We start from the raw sequence: 14,193 nt of genomic DNA, 5'->3' as shown, positions 1-14,193 counted from the left end.
TTTATACGTAATGAATGTATTGTAAAGGTCCAACATATTTTCACCAGAGGTGAGAGTTGAATGTTACCCATGTGTTATCTTTAGCAGTTCCAGGTTGTGATGGAATCTTTGCGTCAGAATATTTTCTATTAGGGTCCCAATTTGAACTGCATTGTCTATGATATCGAAATATGAGCGAATCTGATGAATATGCTCTGCTGGAGTAAATTCGTTTAACTGTTCGTTCTGCATGTATTTACTTCAGATAAAAATATCTATTTACTTCATTATTCTCACTCTTCTTTCTTGGCATTCGTGGTGGAAGTTGTTTCTTGACATTTCAATGAACTGTACATTCTCTTTTGTCTCAACTTCTTTCACTGGCGGGTCAGGATTCTTTGACTCGGTTTGTTTTTCAATGAAATTCACGAACTTTGCAATAAGCTCTTGGTTCGTTATTGAAAGAACATCTGGCTTCTTTCTTCTGGTTCTATTGACTTTTCAGTTTGAATAGAAGGTTAACATGGGCTTCGTGGACTTCACCCTTGCCATGCACCTTAATACTGTCGCTTTCTGCATTCGCTAATGGAACCTTTCTTTTTCTTACGTATATTTTACCATCTTTACTCTGACTTACGTATAGAAAGGATGTTGTATTCCTCTTGCGTCATTTAATATAATAGACTCTCGCTCTGATTTTGACAAGCTCATTTACATCGGTTAAGTTTTTAATTTTGTTTTTTATCTGCAGTCAAATGGTCAGACAAGCCCTACGGACAAGACCCAAGGGTCATAGATGTTGAAGCATTGAAGAAAGAAATTCGTGAGCAAATTTTATCCGAACTGAAGGAACAAAAACAAGACAAAAAGCCAGAGAGACCAAAGAGAAAACTTAGTGAAAAAACAATTGCTGCATTAGCTGCTGGAAGAAAAAGAACCCATGTTTGCTGGCGAAGAAAGCTAGAGAAGAAGCTGAAGCAAAAGCTAAAGAAGCTGAAGCAAAGAAAGAGTAAATGGTTTATTTTTATCCGTATTAAATGTATAGACAAATACCTTTATCTGTTGCGTTCAGTAGTGAAAACCCTGACGTCAAAATAAAGGGGACAGAGTAACGTTTAAGTTTCCAACAGACTGGATTGGAACATAAATGAAGAGAAGTACATTGGCATAACATCTATGTATATAACACGTGCTTTCAGAAAGGTTGACTTTATACTTCAAGTCGAGATAGAAAATGACGAACAGTCTTTAAGCGCCCAAAACATTCACATATACAAATACTTTAAAGACGATACAACATTGCAACAATGTATGATTTCATTTAATGAGATGTTCGAGAAAAAGTTTAACATTGAAGTACAAACTTTACAGCCTTTACGTGAGTTTCTTGCCACAACTGAAAAGAAGAAGTAGTTCGGCCACAACTTATAGACTTTCATTATGAATTTAATGAAAATGAAGATGGAACACATGACTGTCAGTTTGTTGTATTCTCACCATTCAATGAAGTCGCTAAAGAGAAAGAAAATCCATTACGTATAAGATTTCAAATCTCTGAACACAAGTGATGATTTCAAAAATGTTTTCAATTATGATGCAATGCTTCCGAGGAAAATGAATTTTCAAAGATTGTAACACCTGGATTTGGGATAGAAAGCAAGCTATATTATATTCAAACTTAAGTAAGGGAGTTGAAAATGAGTTCATTGGTCATACAAGAACTTCACCTTCCTAACCCTAAATACTTAAATTAACTGGCTTCAATCGTGAGTTTTGGATAGACATGTTCTCCACCATGACCATAACTGCCCAGTGTTCTTACCTCCAGACCATAAGGACTGTCTCTACATTGAAGCACAACTCTAAACTCTACCATCGCAGTATTGTAAAATCTACGCTAGTTTTATTTTTTCTGAAATTTTTATTTGAGTGAAAGGATGGAAGGTGAAGGACATTGGCAAACACTCGAACATGACAATGACTATGAAATCTTTTCAGAGTACCCTTATCCAATTAGGCGCATAAGTAACAAAAGAGTTGTAAGTGAGTTTGACAACGGTGATGGTTATATTTGTGTTTATTTAAACAAACATAAACTCTTTAAGCATAAAATTGTTGCAAATCAATTTATACCGAATCTGAAGGACTTCGAGAAGTAGACCATATAAACAGAGACAGAGGAGACTTTCATATCTCAAACTTAAGGTGGGTGTCGAGAAGAAAACATGAGAAATATTTCTGGTTCGAATGGCTATTGGTTTGACATTGTAGACACTCTTCCTGAAGATGCTTGTTGAAATTATACAATACTCTAAATTTACTCTAGAAAATTACTACTATGTCCCAAGTGAAGATGTCTTTTACTATTTCATGGGAACTCAATACAGACGAATGAATGTCTTAAGACAGTATAGCAAAGATTATATAAACATTACAGATGTAGAAGGAAGAAGAACAAAGCTGTCTATTGCAAAGTTTAAGAGAGACAATGGTTATACATAAATGACAAAAATATATGACCTCATTATTTTTATCATGAATGACCTCATTGCTGACAAAAATAAATGACCTCAGAACTTCAACTTACGAATAAAGCTTGTTTTAGTCGTTATTGAGAAGTTAAACTTCTCTTCAAAGCAAGGACTAGAAGACTTACATAAGTCAAATCCAATCTCTTGACCATCATGAAGTGCTTTGTAAAGTTTCATTAAACTGAACTCAGAGTCTTTGTCATATGTTCCAACAGTATGTGAATGTTCTTATCTTCATTGTAATAGCATTGTATAGCTTCAGGAAACATTTCATTAGCTGTTAAAGCAAGAACGTCTTGTTTTACACCTTTACAACGTGCATGGAATGCAACTTCATTTAAATCGTTCGTGAGTAAGTCTATGTAAGTCTTCTTTCCACAAAATATTGACTTGTATGCTAAACTTTGTTTTCCAGGTGTTATTTCTGCGAAGTCAGAATGGAACTGACCTAATGTTTTACCAATAAGTTCTCTACCGTATCTCTTCTGAAATTCCTGAGCTAACAGTGGTATGTCTTCATTGAAAATATGCATGCTATCACAGTCCTGGTAAAATATTTGAAGTCCCATATCTTCTGCAGTACAGAATACTTCACACATTATTCTCTTCGACATAGACAGAATGTTAACACCAAGTGGACAGAAGTTAAAGGTCTGCAAATGCTTTTTCGTTAGCTTGAAAATAGTTTTATCTGAACCATCCAAACCTTCGAACTTCACTATATGGTTGTAGTTTCTGATGGCATATCTTATAGCATCTTTGTCATTTACTATGGTTATTTGACTCAATAGGAGATAGAATAGTTTTGCCATAAATACTGTTCAGAATGAGCTTTATATTTTCTTGCAAAGGATTTCCTTCTTTCTTATACTTTAACCTTAACTCAAACAACTTCTTTACTTCATCTCTTATTCTATATATCTCTGTTTCCATCGTAATAGTATCCTTGCAACACTTCACATTTGACACCTTGATATTTTATGAGGTCTTGTAATGTTATATGGTCAACATACATTAAACAGCAAGTGTTTGAACTTCTGGGAACGTTAAGTTCTGGATTTAGTTCAGGGTCACAAACTATTAAAGGAAAGTGTCTATGTATTCCAATCTCTGTTATCTTAATGAGAACAAAGAAGCCGGACATAAACTTTTCACCAATGGGTTCCTTTTGGTCGTCATTGAATAAATGTCTCATGAGATACTCTGTGCTTAACATTTCTTTCTTCATAACTTTGGAATACCTTCTAAAGTATAAAGTCTTGCTATAGCTGATGGATATAATGAAACAGCGTCGAAATCAGCAATGAGTTTCTTTTCGCTCTTTTGTTTAATGTTATCTGACAGCATACATCTTCCACCTTGAATACAGCGTGAAATAAATTCTCTTGGTTTATTTGAGAGGTCATATAAATTTCCATTCGGGAAGTACACTCTGTTTCTCAAATAATTTGTTAGCAATTGAACAAATACTAACGTAGTCATAAACGTTTAAATCAAATTCTTTCAATATGTCATTGCGCGAACTTAACAAACCTTCTCTTAAAATTCTTACATCTTGTTTGCAATAGAATGTACTATACTTTTCTAAGTCGAAGTGGTTCTCATCTATTCTGCAACCTTTGATGGAATCTATGTTTTTCATGAATGTATCTGCATCCCGGATAAACTTACATGCTTCAGAAATGACACCAGTTCTGTTGTCATTTGCTAACAAAACACTGCTGTAGTAGTTGTATGGAAATACTTCTTTCGGTCCTGTTTGTAAGTTAAACATAGCAGGAAATAGTTTAAGCTTCTTATTTATAACACTGTAAGAGTCTTTTATAATAATTGCCCTTCCTTTATATAAGCCAGTTATTTGCATTGTTCGTGAACCTTTAATGATGGGAGTTCCTTTCACTTCTGTCATGTGTCTTAAGATGAAGTTTATATCATAACTGAGGTTATGGAAATATATTAAACTCTTGTCAGGAAGTCGTTCCAAAAATTCTGTTGCACAGTTCTGACCCCAAATGCTTTCACTCACTGAACTCTTCACTGTCATAACAGATGTTAAAAGCTTTATGAAAGCCATCGGTACTGCACTCAAAGTCAGCAAAGAAAACGTGCTCAGGAATGAACTTACATTTAGCTTTATTTACTTCTTTTGACTCGGCTTTCTTCTTCAGTTGTACACAATACTTTGGAGCATATGACAAGTCTTTAAATGGTGCAAGGTTCTGTTTATATAAGTCAGTCGTATATGTGAAAAGTTCTCCATAAGAAATAGGTTCGAAATATTTGCACTCCCACAATGTTTTCATAACATCCCATAACGGTGTTGTTCTATCATAACGAACTACATATTTATCTTCTCTCTTTGTATAAATCTTCATCTGTTTCTCAATGTTCATTCCACCACACTCCTTCAAGATTTCTATATAGTTGCGAATGAAATATGTTGTCATTGGTAATCTTTCGTTTAGCATGTAGTGGTCTTCAACAAGAAGTAAGTCAATAGTTCTAACAGTTTCACATTCTTTTGGTATGTATCTCTTTATTTCATTATGTCTTGAGTCATTGAAATAACCAATGGTAACATTAAATGCTATACCTGTTGCGTCAGAAATTTCTTGTACTTTACTTTGAGGAAAGTCTCTAACACGAATGACTTCTCTCATGTGGTCAATAGTTTCTTCATTTACACCAGCCTGAATGCAAGCATAAACGAAACAATTGTCTTCTGTCATAAGTGCTGCAGTTCTTTTGTTCAATTCATTGAAGATTTGGTAGCGCTCAAGATTTATAGGTAATGTGCAAAGATACTTCCAGAACTGACCGCTTCTCTTCTTATAAAACTTCTTTTCACCATTATCTTTCCAAAAGCTTTCTATAAGTGCTGGGTTTCCTGTTTGCTTAAGAGCTTCCAAAATGGCTTTCTGGTCATTTGTCAGTGTGCTTTCATCTCTATATGGTCTCTTTTTTGGTTTGCCTTTCTTTACATCTGACATCGTTAAGCCTTCGTATTCTGTTAAATCATACATCTTTATTTCAGTAAGATTCTTTATGTTTGTCAAGAAGAAGTCATAGTGCATTTCAACAATACCTGCAGCATTTGCTTCTATCTCTGATATAAAGTTCTCTTCAAGAGCTGATGTAGTAATGTTTCCAATATTATTGAGGTTTAACGTAGAACATTCATACTTTCCACCAAGTTTATAACATACCATCCATCTCTGTTGTGAGTTTATTTTAATTTTCTCTAAGAGTCTCATGAAAACCTTACCGAAATGTTTGTGTAAGTAGTCTCTGTTTGGTTCATTTAAAGCTTCAATGTTAAAGTCAATGAGTCTATTGCCTGACTTCACATTTCTCTTCCTATTCTCTTCATCTTTCTTTAACCATCTCTCACCTTCTTTTGGTTTGTCGTCAATGGAACGAATGACATCGTTAGCTTTGCGAACTTGTTCTATAGCGCTCTTAAACATCTCTCTTCTCTGTTGTTTCAGTGTGTCGTCTCTTCTTCTTGTTTCACCAACGTTTGCATTTGTTATGTCAAACATTTCTCTTCTTACTTCATGAGGTACTGAACGTCTATGATATAAGTCAATAGCAACGTCATTTAAAGGAAATGCTCTCGCATGGACTTCGTCCTCGCCGCGTTGCGGCTTTATGAACTCATGAATTCTATCATAACTTATTGCACCATTATAGTCTTTAATGAAGTCAGCGAGTGCTTTTTTGTTTGTTGCGTAATGCTTTGCAACATCTATATTAGCTTCTGTAAGAAGTTGTTTTATTTCCGAGTGTTCTAACTTAGACAACTTCCGATACATCTTTAGTAGGAAATAAAAAAATATTTTTTGAAAAAATTAGATTAGATTTTTTTAAGTTATTTTTCAAAATAATTTAATATTTTTATTTTAATGAAACACATGCAAGATTGCAAGTTCTTTCATACTGCTCTCGCTACTGCCATCAAGAATGAGTTCAAAATGCTTCAAATGTTAATGTTATCTTTAACAAGAAGTTTGTGAAAGAATCTAAGTTTGGTCAGTATGTCAGACCATTAGCTATCGTCATTGACCGCAAACGTTATACTTCACAAGAGTTAGCAGTAGTTTTGAAACAAAAGAGTTTCTTCGTGAATGTCAAAGATACTCATTATACTGTTATAAAGAACTCTAATATTGACTTCTTCAGTATTGCTTTAAATCTTTCCGAACAGAAAGAATATAAGAAGGGTGAAACTGTTGCATGCTAAGTTCGGTCAAAATGTAAACCTCTCAATTTTATCGTCGGGGGAAGTAACTCAATTCCTTCAAAATTATTCTTTAAATATTGAATTTAAAGTTATTTAATTTGGATTATAAATAAATAGGCTAATACAATATTTAAAAATGAGAAAAAATAACTTTTCAAAGAACTTTTCATAATCTCAAAGAAAATTTTTTATTCAATAATTATATAAATTAATTAACATTCATAATGAAATTGGATTTTTTTTTATAAAAAATTGGTCCTACTTAACTTTTTGAGAGAATTTGGCTTTCTCGTAAACGAAAAAGGGGATTTGACGGAGTCAAATCCCCGCTCACAAAAAGTGGACTTTACATGTTAAATTTTATATGCATGTAATGTCCACTTTTATGAGTTTTAGGAAGGAATTGGAAGCCATGAGTTACTGACATTGCATCAGTATCTCATAGCCTCCAATTCCTTCAAAAAATGGGAGAAACTTTGTCCGAATAGTTTAACATTCGGACAAAGTTTCTCCCATTTTAAGAAGGAATTGGAGGGTAAGAGATATACCATATGAATGTATATCTCTTACCCTCCAATTCCTTCTAGAAAGTGTCCAAACTTTGGGTTAATTGCAAAGTATTAACCCAAAGTTTGGACACTTTCAAGTGGAGATGGAAGGCTTTGGGGTATATATTAATACAATATACCTCAAAGCCTTCCATCTCCACTACAAATGGGAGAAACTTTGTCCGAATAGTTTAACATTCGGACAAAGTTTCTCCCATCTTTCAATGTAATTGCTACCTGTGAGGTACTGACTTGAAGTCAGTGCTTCACAGGTAGCAATATCCAAAAATTTAAAAACATTTTATCAGTTCGTTAGAGAACTAGAGCCTCCTAGGTACTGAACCAGAATCAGTGCCTAGGGGACTCTAGTGATCTATATAAATCTGAGAAACTTTGAGGAAATTGTTCGACATTTCCTCAAAGTTTCTCAGCAATTTAGCGAGGAATGTTCGTTATCGTGTAGATATTTATAATATATACATGATAACAAACATTCCCCGCTAAAAGATGTAAAATCTTATAAGAAATAATTGCAAAAGAATAACAAATTGCAACAAATTTTATATGAAACTGAACCTTATGAGGTAGTGATTCAAGATCACCGCCTCATAAGATTCAGTTTCAATCTCAAGTATCTCAAAAGTAAGGCTCTATTTTTTGCCATGTAAAGTGTCACTTTTCTGTCCAAATGATAAGTTATTCAGAGAAAGTTTCCCAGCTATCAAGAGGGAATTGTTCCTTATGAGGTATATATTCATACTGTATACCTCATAAGGAACAATTCCCTCCTTAAAACGAGAAAACTTGTTCGAAATTGTTTATCATTTCGAACAAGTTTTCTCGTTTTTAATAAGAAACTAAAGGCTATGAGGCACTGATTATATATTAGTGCCTCACAGCCTTTAGTTTCTAATAGATAGCTGGGAAACTTTCTCCAAATGATAAGTTATTCAGAGAAAGTTTCCCAGCTATCAAGAGGGAATTGTTCCTTATGAGGTATATAGTTATAATGTATACCTCATAAGGAACAATTCCCTCATTAAAATCGTAGATATTTTTTACTTATTACTCATGCTTTCAAAATCACAATCCTCTGAAAAGTTATTTTTTATTAAGAATTTAGAATTTTGATAAATACCTTTTTTCAATTTGATATAATACTTATATATTTTCAAAAAGACATTTTGAAAAGATATCTCAAAAGTTCTCTGAAAACCTATTTTTGATTAATTTTGAGAAATATCCGTATTAAATTAATCAATAAATTCATTCAACACTACTTTAATTTTTAAATTCAAAAAATTATATGTGCTTCTTAAAATGTCTCACAAAAATTTTATTATAAAATTATATACAATATTAAAAATCCCACAACATTTTTTTACTTTACATAATCGTACTTCCTCGACGATTAATTTCCTCTCAATTCCTATCGTTGACCGAACTTAGCATGCAACAAAACATCTGTGAAATATTATCCTTCATCTCTGAAGACAATAACGAACAAAGATGTTATACAGAAATTCTTACCAAAGGTTGAAGAAGCTTCTATTGACATTGACGAAGGAAGTGAAATGGTTGAAGAAATAGACCCTGAAGCTATTTAAGCAAAAATATATTTTTGGTTAGTCTTCATATCGATATTTTACAACAATTCCCCAATGTATAAACTTTTCATACGCTTTTTCATAAGCTTTATATACCTTCAGAAATTTTGCATAATCTTTAGAAGCATTTAGATATTGTTTAAATGCTTTGTATGTCTTCAGAAATTTTTGCATAATCTTTTACATGTTGTTCGTTCTCTCTTCTGTCATGAGTTCCGAATATTCTAAATTCATGTTCTTTCATATGAGATAAAATTTTATAAAAAAAATAAAATTAGCTTAGATTTTTTTATTCTTCCTCTTTGAAGTTATCGAAATATTCTGTTATTTTTTCCTTCAGTAATGTTAAGTCTTCTTTGAATGTAAGTATTGTGCAACCTTTTGATGTCATAGTGTGTTTGAGGAAGAGTATTTTTGACAATTTCCTTTATTTGCTCATTCGGTGTCATTGAAATCGGTAAGTTTTCACGATAGAACCAGTTTCTGTCAGATTTATATATTTTAGCTAAGTCATAAAGCTCTTGTTGTTTCTTCTGACTAAATGCAACATAACTACATCTTTATCTTCTTCTTTCTCCAACTCTTCAGTATATATCATATACTTATAACTCTTTTCCTTTCCTTTTGGTACCGAACGCGGTATTCTTTTCTGTATGCTTTTGTCTTTGGATTCAATGACTTCATCTTTTGCTTGAAGTTTCTTTTCCATCTCTCCACGTTCTGCTTTATATAGTTCATCTAACATCATGAAAATATAACAAGCATAACGAGGTGAAGCCCACATTGCTACAGCATTTACTAAAAGTCTATGAACATAATAACCTTTCAAACCAGGAGCCAAATTCTTGCGATTTTCGTACGGAATCTCTTCTCTCGGTTTTCCGAGGGAAGCAATCATATGAGGAAATTCTTCTAAAAGTTCTTTTGTCTGTTGGTTTTCAAACCAATGATATGCTTGCTTTGTAGAACGAAGAGCATTCATTATACTTTGCATTTGGTACATATCGTCTTTGACCGAACGAATGAGGCGAAGTTGTTTGTTATATTGTATGTATTCGTATTCTTCATTTATAGCTTCATGGACTATAACTGTTGTTGTGTTCTCTAATGTTGACATTACTGTCTTTACATACAAAATAAAAAAATAAATAAAAATAAAATTAGCGTTATTTTTTCTGAGATAAACACTATTTCTTCACAACATTAAATTTTATCCTGTATGAAATGACTTTAAAAAGATTATTGACTGACTTCGAATACTATAGGGTGTCCAAAGGTGTGTTTAGCACAAACCTGAATACTGCGAATAGAAATAAACAAGTTACATATATATAAAGTTTATTTAAATATAATCACCATTGGATTCAATCACGCGTTCGCAGCGATCGATCCAGGCTTGAAAGACACGCTTTAAATCATCATGAGAAAATTGCTCAAATTGCTCTCTTACAAAATTTTCAAGATCATCTGGACTCGCGAATTCGCGTCCTTCAGCTCTCTTTTTTAGCGTGCCGAATAAATAAAAGTCAGAGGGTGCAATATCAGGTGAATAAATTGGGTTTGGAACAACTTTGACATTGTTTTCCACCAAGTAATTCATTACCTTATGACTTTTGTGAACTCTTGAATTATCAAAATGAATTGCAAACTTTTGTTTTTGTTGTTTGGATTTCTCAAACTCATCAGAATTGATAATTTGAGTAAGAACATTGTCAATTAGATACTGAGCATTCATCGTATTAGGTTTTTGAAGAATATCAATTGCGATGATGCCATTCACGCCCCAAAAAACCGACAACATCATCATTGGTGTGTCAATTTTTTTCTTCGGGAATGTTTGCGGATTTTCATCCTTCGGATCCACATGATTTTGGCTTCTGCTGCATATTGAAACCAAGACTCATCCCTGTTACTAAAAGCGAAACTTCTTGGATTGATACGCCACCTAATATAGAGAGGAGCTCTTTCGAAGATTGGACTCTAGATTTTTTTTGAACTGAATTAAGGTTGTGCGGAACCCAACGTGTATACGCTAGTTTTGTAGTTCAAATAATTGTGCAGATAATAACTGACTGTTTGTACGTGTATCTTTGTCATCTCCTCTATCCTTCTGAGTGATGCTCTTGGGTCTTCAATCTAGCGCTTGAAGAATTGCTTTGATTTTTCTTTGATCCGGCGATTTTTTGTCAATTTTTATGATGGGCGCCTTTTTGTTCATGAAGTGATACATCCTAACATGATAGCGTTACAGTGGAATAGCTAGGAGCATCCATACCGAAGCATTTTACCAATGTCTCGTAAGATTTTTTTTACAGTCTTTGCATTTTTTTTGCAAGGGCGAGGATGTTTTCTTTATGATTCATTAAAAAAAATGAAAAAAATCCGCCAAAATTTCCCGCGAAACCGCCTCTTGTCTCAAAATTCATTTTATATCCCGCATGGCGCCAAAATACAACATACTCATCATATACAATATATTCATATTTTTTATTATATATTTATAATCAGCATATATCTCCTTTAATAGTCTCATATAGAGCGCTGTGCTAAACGCACCTTTGGACACCCTATATCTCATTGACGCACTGATAGACCCTCAAAACTGTGTTGAAAGTTCTTTAAGCTTTAAGATTGAAGGTACGACGCATTTTTGTCTTCACTTACGTATTGAAAGAATATGACCGTTATCATAACGAAGTGAATCAAACACTAATAAAATTTGTAGATAAAAAATTGGATGAATATTTTAAACGTGAAGACTCAAACACCGCTGGAGATGATGAAGAATACAGACAAGTTATTGAAAAAAATAACGCAAGATTAGATGCAATAGAAAAGAAGTTTAATGAATGTCTTACAAACACGTATGAATATCTTATGCGGTGGGAAGCCAGATGGAAATAAATTTACGTCAAATATGCAATTTATAAAATCTTATGTCGACAGGCTACGTAGCACAGTGGTCTAAGGTGGTGTTATGGAGGGGTCAGGGTCTGTGGTTCGAACCGCGGCAGCGCCGTATTTTCTTATTTTCTTTGTTTGTCTTGTTTGTCGTGAATAAAAGTATCATAAAAGTGCTCTATCTTCCACGGGAATAATAAAAAATTTACCTTTATTTCTTCTTTATTTCTTTGTTCCCGTGGAAGAAGGGTTTTGCTGTTTTTTTTTCTCAGCCGAAATCAATGATTTTTCATTTTTGGAATCCTTAGCGAATGAGGAATCTTTTCTCTCGTGGAAGCTTTGACCAAAATAATTTTTAGGTGAAGAGGTGAGATCTCACCTGTTTTTTTCACCTCTTTTTTCACCTCTTTTTTCACAAGCGTTTTACATGAATTATACGATGTATATTTGAAAATCCTAAACAATTTCGTAGCTTCTATTTCTTCGCTGAGGATATCAAAAAGTTTTTAACAATGCCGAAGGTTTCTTTATATTTCTTCTTGACGTCAGACAGAAGGAAATCTTCTGCTGTTGGATAGTTTTTTATTAAGAAATGTCAACATATCCATTTTATCTTCTGCTGGCTTTTCTGCTTCTTTCTTTAAGTCTGCATAGTCGTTTTCGCATTCTTTCTATCTCTTTGACTGAGTAGTTATTATTTTTCTTAATTGCTGCTTTACATTTTGAACATTGCGGCATCGTTTTGCGTTATACATTGAAATAAAACCAGCTAGAACAACTAAGGCGTCAATGGTTTTCTTTAACTCAAAAGCTGCTGGTTTTATCTGTTCATTCCATACTTTACCTCTTCTATCTTTATCTTTATCTGCCATACACATTTTGCAACTAATGAAACAAGTTATCGTATGTCTTAAATTCTTCGGATTTGTAAAGGTCAGAAATATTTTATAAACCATGTCGCAATCTTTGTCCATAACTTTATGGTTGCAATGAAAACCAAGGAATTCATAATTTACTTTACGTATGAATTTCTTAATTTCTACTGAGTCAGTTGCTTTGATTCAATTTCGTCGAATTCAGGAATAGTTAGTTTTTGCTGCTGAATTTCAGGTAGTTTAGGCCAATGGTCGATGAGGTCCTCCATTTCATAAAGATACTGTTCATTTGTTTCATCTTTCGCACTACAGTCTAAATTACTTGTTAAAAGTTCTTGCTTTATCTTCTGGATTTCTGTTTCAAAAGTATATATGAAGAAGGAATAAAGCTTTTCATCTCTACCAACATTGACGTAGGATTCATGACTAGCGAGTTTGGTGCTTGTAGTTGTGGACAGAGTCCGCGTTCGTGGCTTTGAATTGTTGTTGTGCCGATTGTTGAAAATCATATCTTTTATACAAAATAAAAAATAAATAAAAATAAAACTAACTTTATTTTTCTATCTTAAGGAAATTCATGAAAATTCACGAGAAAGCTAAAGCAATCTGAGCCGCTAAGCGGCGAGGGTGAAAAAAGAGGTGAAAAAACGGTGAGATCTCACCTCTTCACCTAAACATTATTTTTGGTGTAAATTTATGACAAAAATAAATGGTACCATTAATAATACATGACTGTTCTCATTCATGTCTGATTTACATCTAATGAAAAAGTTTAGAAGAATTTCTTATTCTTTCTGGCTTATTTTTGTCTTTCCAGTACTCCCGCTCTAATGGTCCCAGATGTGTTGGCTTTGACTCTCTCAATTCTTTAGATGGTATAACATCTTCAACGCCCTCCTTCATATCTTACTTTATAAGTGTCATCGTTTATGTTATAGCCAAGTATTTCAATAACCACTCCTCGCTTTGCTTCGTCAATGGTTTCAGCAAGTTTGCCATTACTACTTTCAACTAATTTATGACGAGGATAAAACGCAATGGAGTCGTCAGCAGCTTTTATAAGATATCCATTACCTTGCGTAGAGTCTACGATATAATAGTTTCTACTTAACCTTAAACGTTTCTTTGTCAACGGTTTTCGTCAAGAACTACACGAACTTTTGTACCAGGAATGAGGGTAAATTGTGTTGAATTTCTGATATTTTGTGTTTGGCTTCGTTTCTTTTGTATATACTTTTCTTTTGTTGTTGTGTCATTGAATTTGGTGTATGTCCTGTTGTAGAATGTGTTGAGGAATTATATACTTCGAGAAAATGTTTCATTGTTTTCTTCGGTAAAGTCTCGCTCTTGGTTTAAATCTCTGAGCGTTCTTATGAAGCGGTTTATGATGCCGAGTATGTTATGGTTATGGTCTTCAGTAGTGTAGTGAGTTATGTTATGCTTAATGAGAAAATCTGTGATTTCATTGCTGAGGTATGCACTGTCTTGGTCTGATGTTAAAGTACTTGG

The 14,193-nt window shown here is 33.5% G+C and overlaps 2 protein-coding genes and 4 pseudogenes across 6 annotated transcripts, besides 6 other annotated features; 1 reads left to right on the top strand and 5 right to left on the bottom strand.

Annotated features, from left to right (window-relative positions):
* Positions 1-14,193: part of a mobile genetic element that runs on past both edges of the window.
* On the bottom strand, positions 4,386-5,584 carry TVAGG3_0766150 (annotated as a pseudogene). Its single transcript has one exon. A coding segment is annotated over exon 1 (1,199 nt).
* On the bottom strand, positions 6,040-6,325 carry TVAGG3_0766140 (organellar and viral DNA polymerase type B; the record flags this gene model as incomplete). The annotated part of the gene is made up of 1 exon (XM_051245807.1): positions 6,040-6,325. A coding segment is annotated over one exon (286 nt), but the record flags the coding sequence as incomplete, so codon positions are not given.
* Positions 7,041-7,986: a mobile genetic element.
* Positions 8,008-8,094: a mobile genetic element.
* TVAGG3_0766110 (uncharacterized protein) lies at positions 8,741-8,908 on the top strand (the record flags this gene model as incomplete). Its single annotated transcript, XM_051245806.1, has 1 exon — positions 8,741-8,908. A coding segment is annotated over one exon (168 nt), but the record flags the coding sequence as incomplete, so codon positions are not given.
* Positions 9,198-10,025, bottom strand: TVAGG3_0766100 (annotated as a pseudogene). The gene has a single exon. A coding segment is annotated over exon 1 (828 nt).
* Positions 10,171-10,198: a terminal%2Cinverted (terminal inverted repeat of Mariner transposon ID:TVAGG3_0766080).
* Positions 10,171-11,478: a mobile genetic element.
* TVAGG3_0766090 lies at positions 10,251-11,381 on the bottom strand (annotated as a pseudogene). Its single transcript has one exon. A coding segment is annotated over exon 1 (1,131 nt).
* Positions 11,451-11,478: a terminal%2Cinverted (terminal inverted repeat of Mariner transposon ID:TVAGG3_0766080).
* Positions 12,273-13,193, bottom strand: TVAGG3_0766070 (annotated as a pseudogene). Its single transcript has one exon. A coding segment is annotated over exon 1 (921 nt).

Source organism: Trichomonas vaginalis, chromosome III (genome assembly GCF_026262505.1).
Source record: "Trichomonas vaginalis G3 chromosome III, whole genome shotgun sequence".
In the NCBI taxonomy this organism is placed as follows: Eukaryota; Parabasalia; order Trichomonadida; family Trichomonadidae; genus Trichomonas; species Trichomonas vaginalis.
This window is presented reverse-complemented; position numbering and strand designations above follow the sequence as displayed.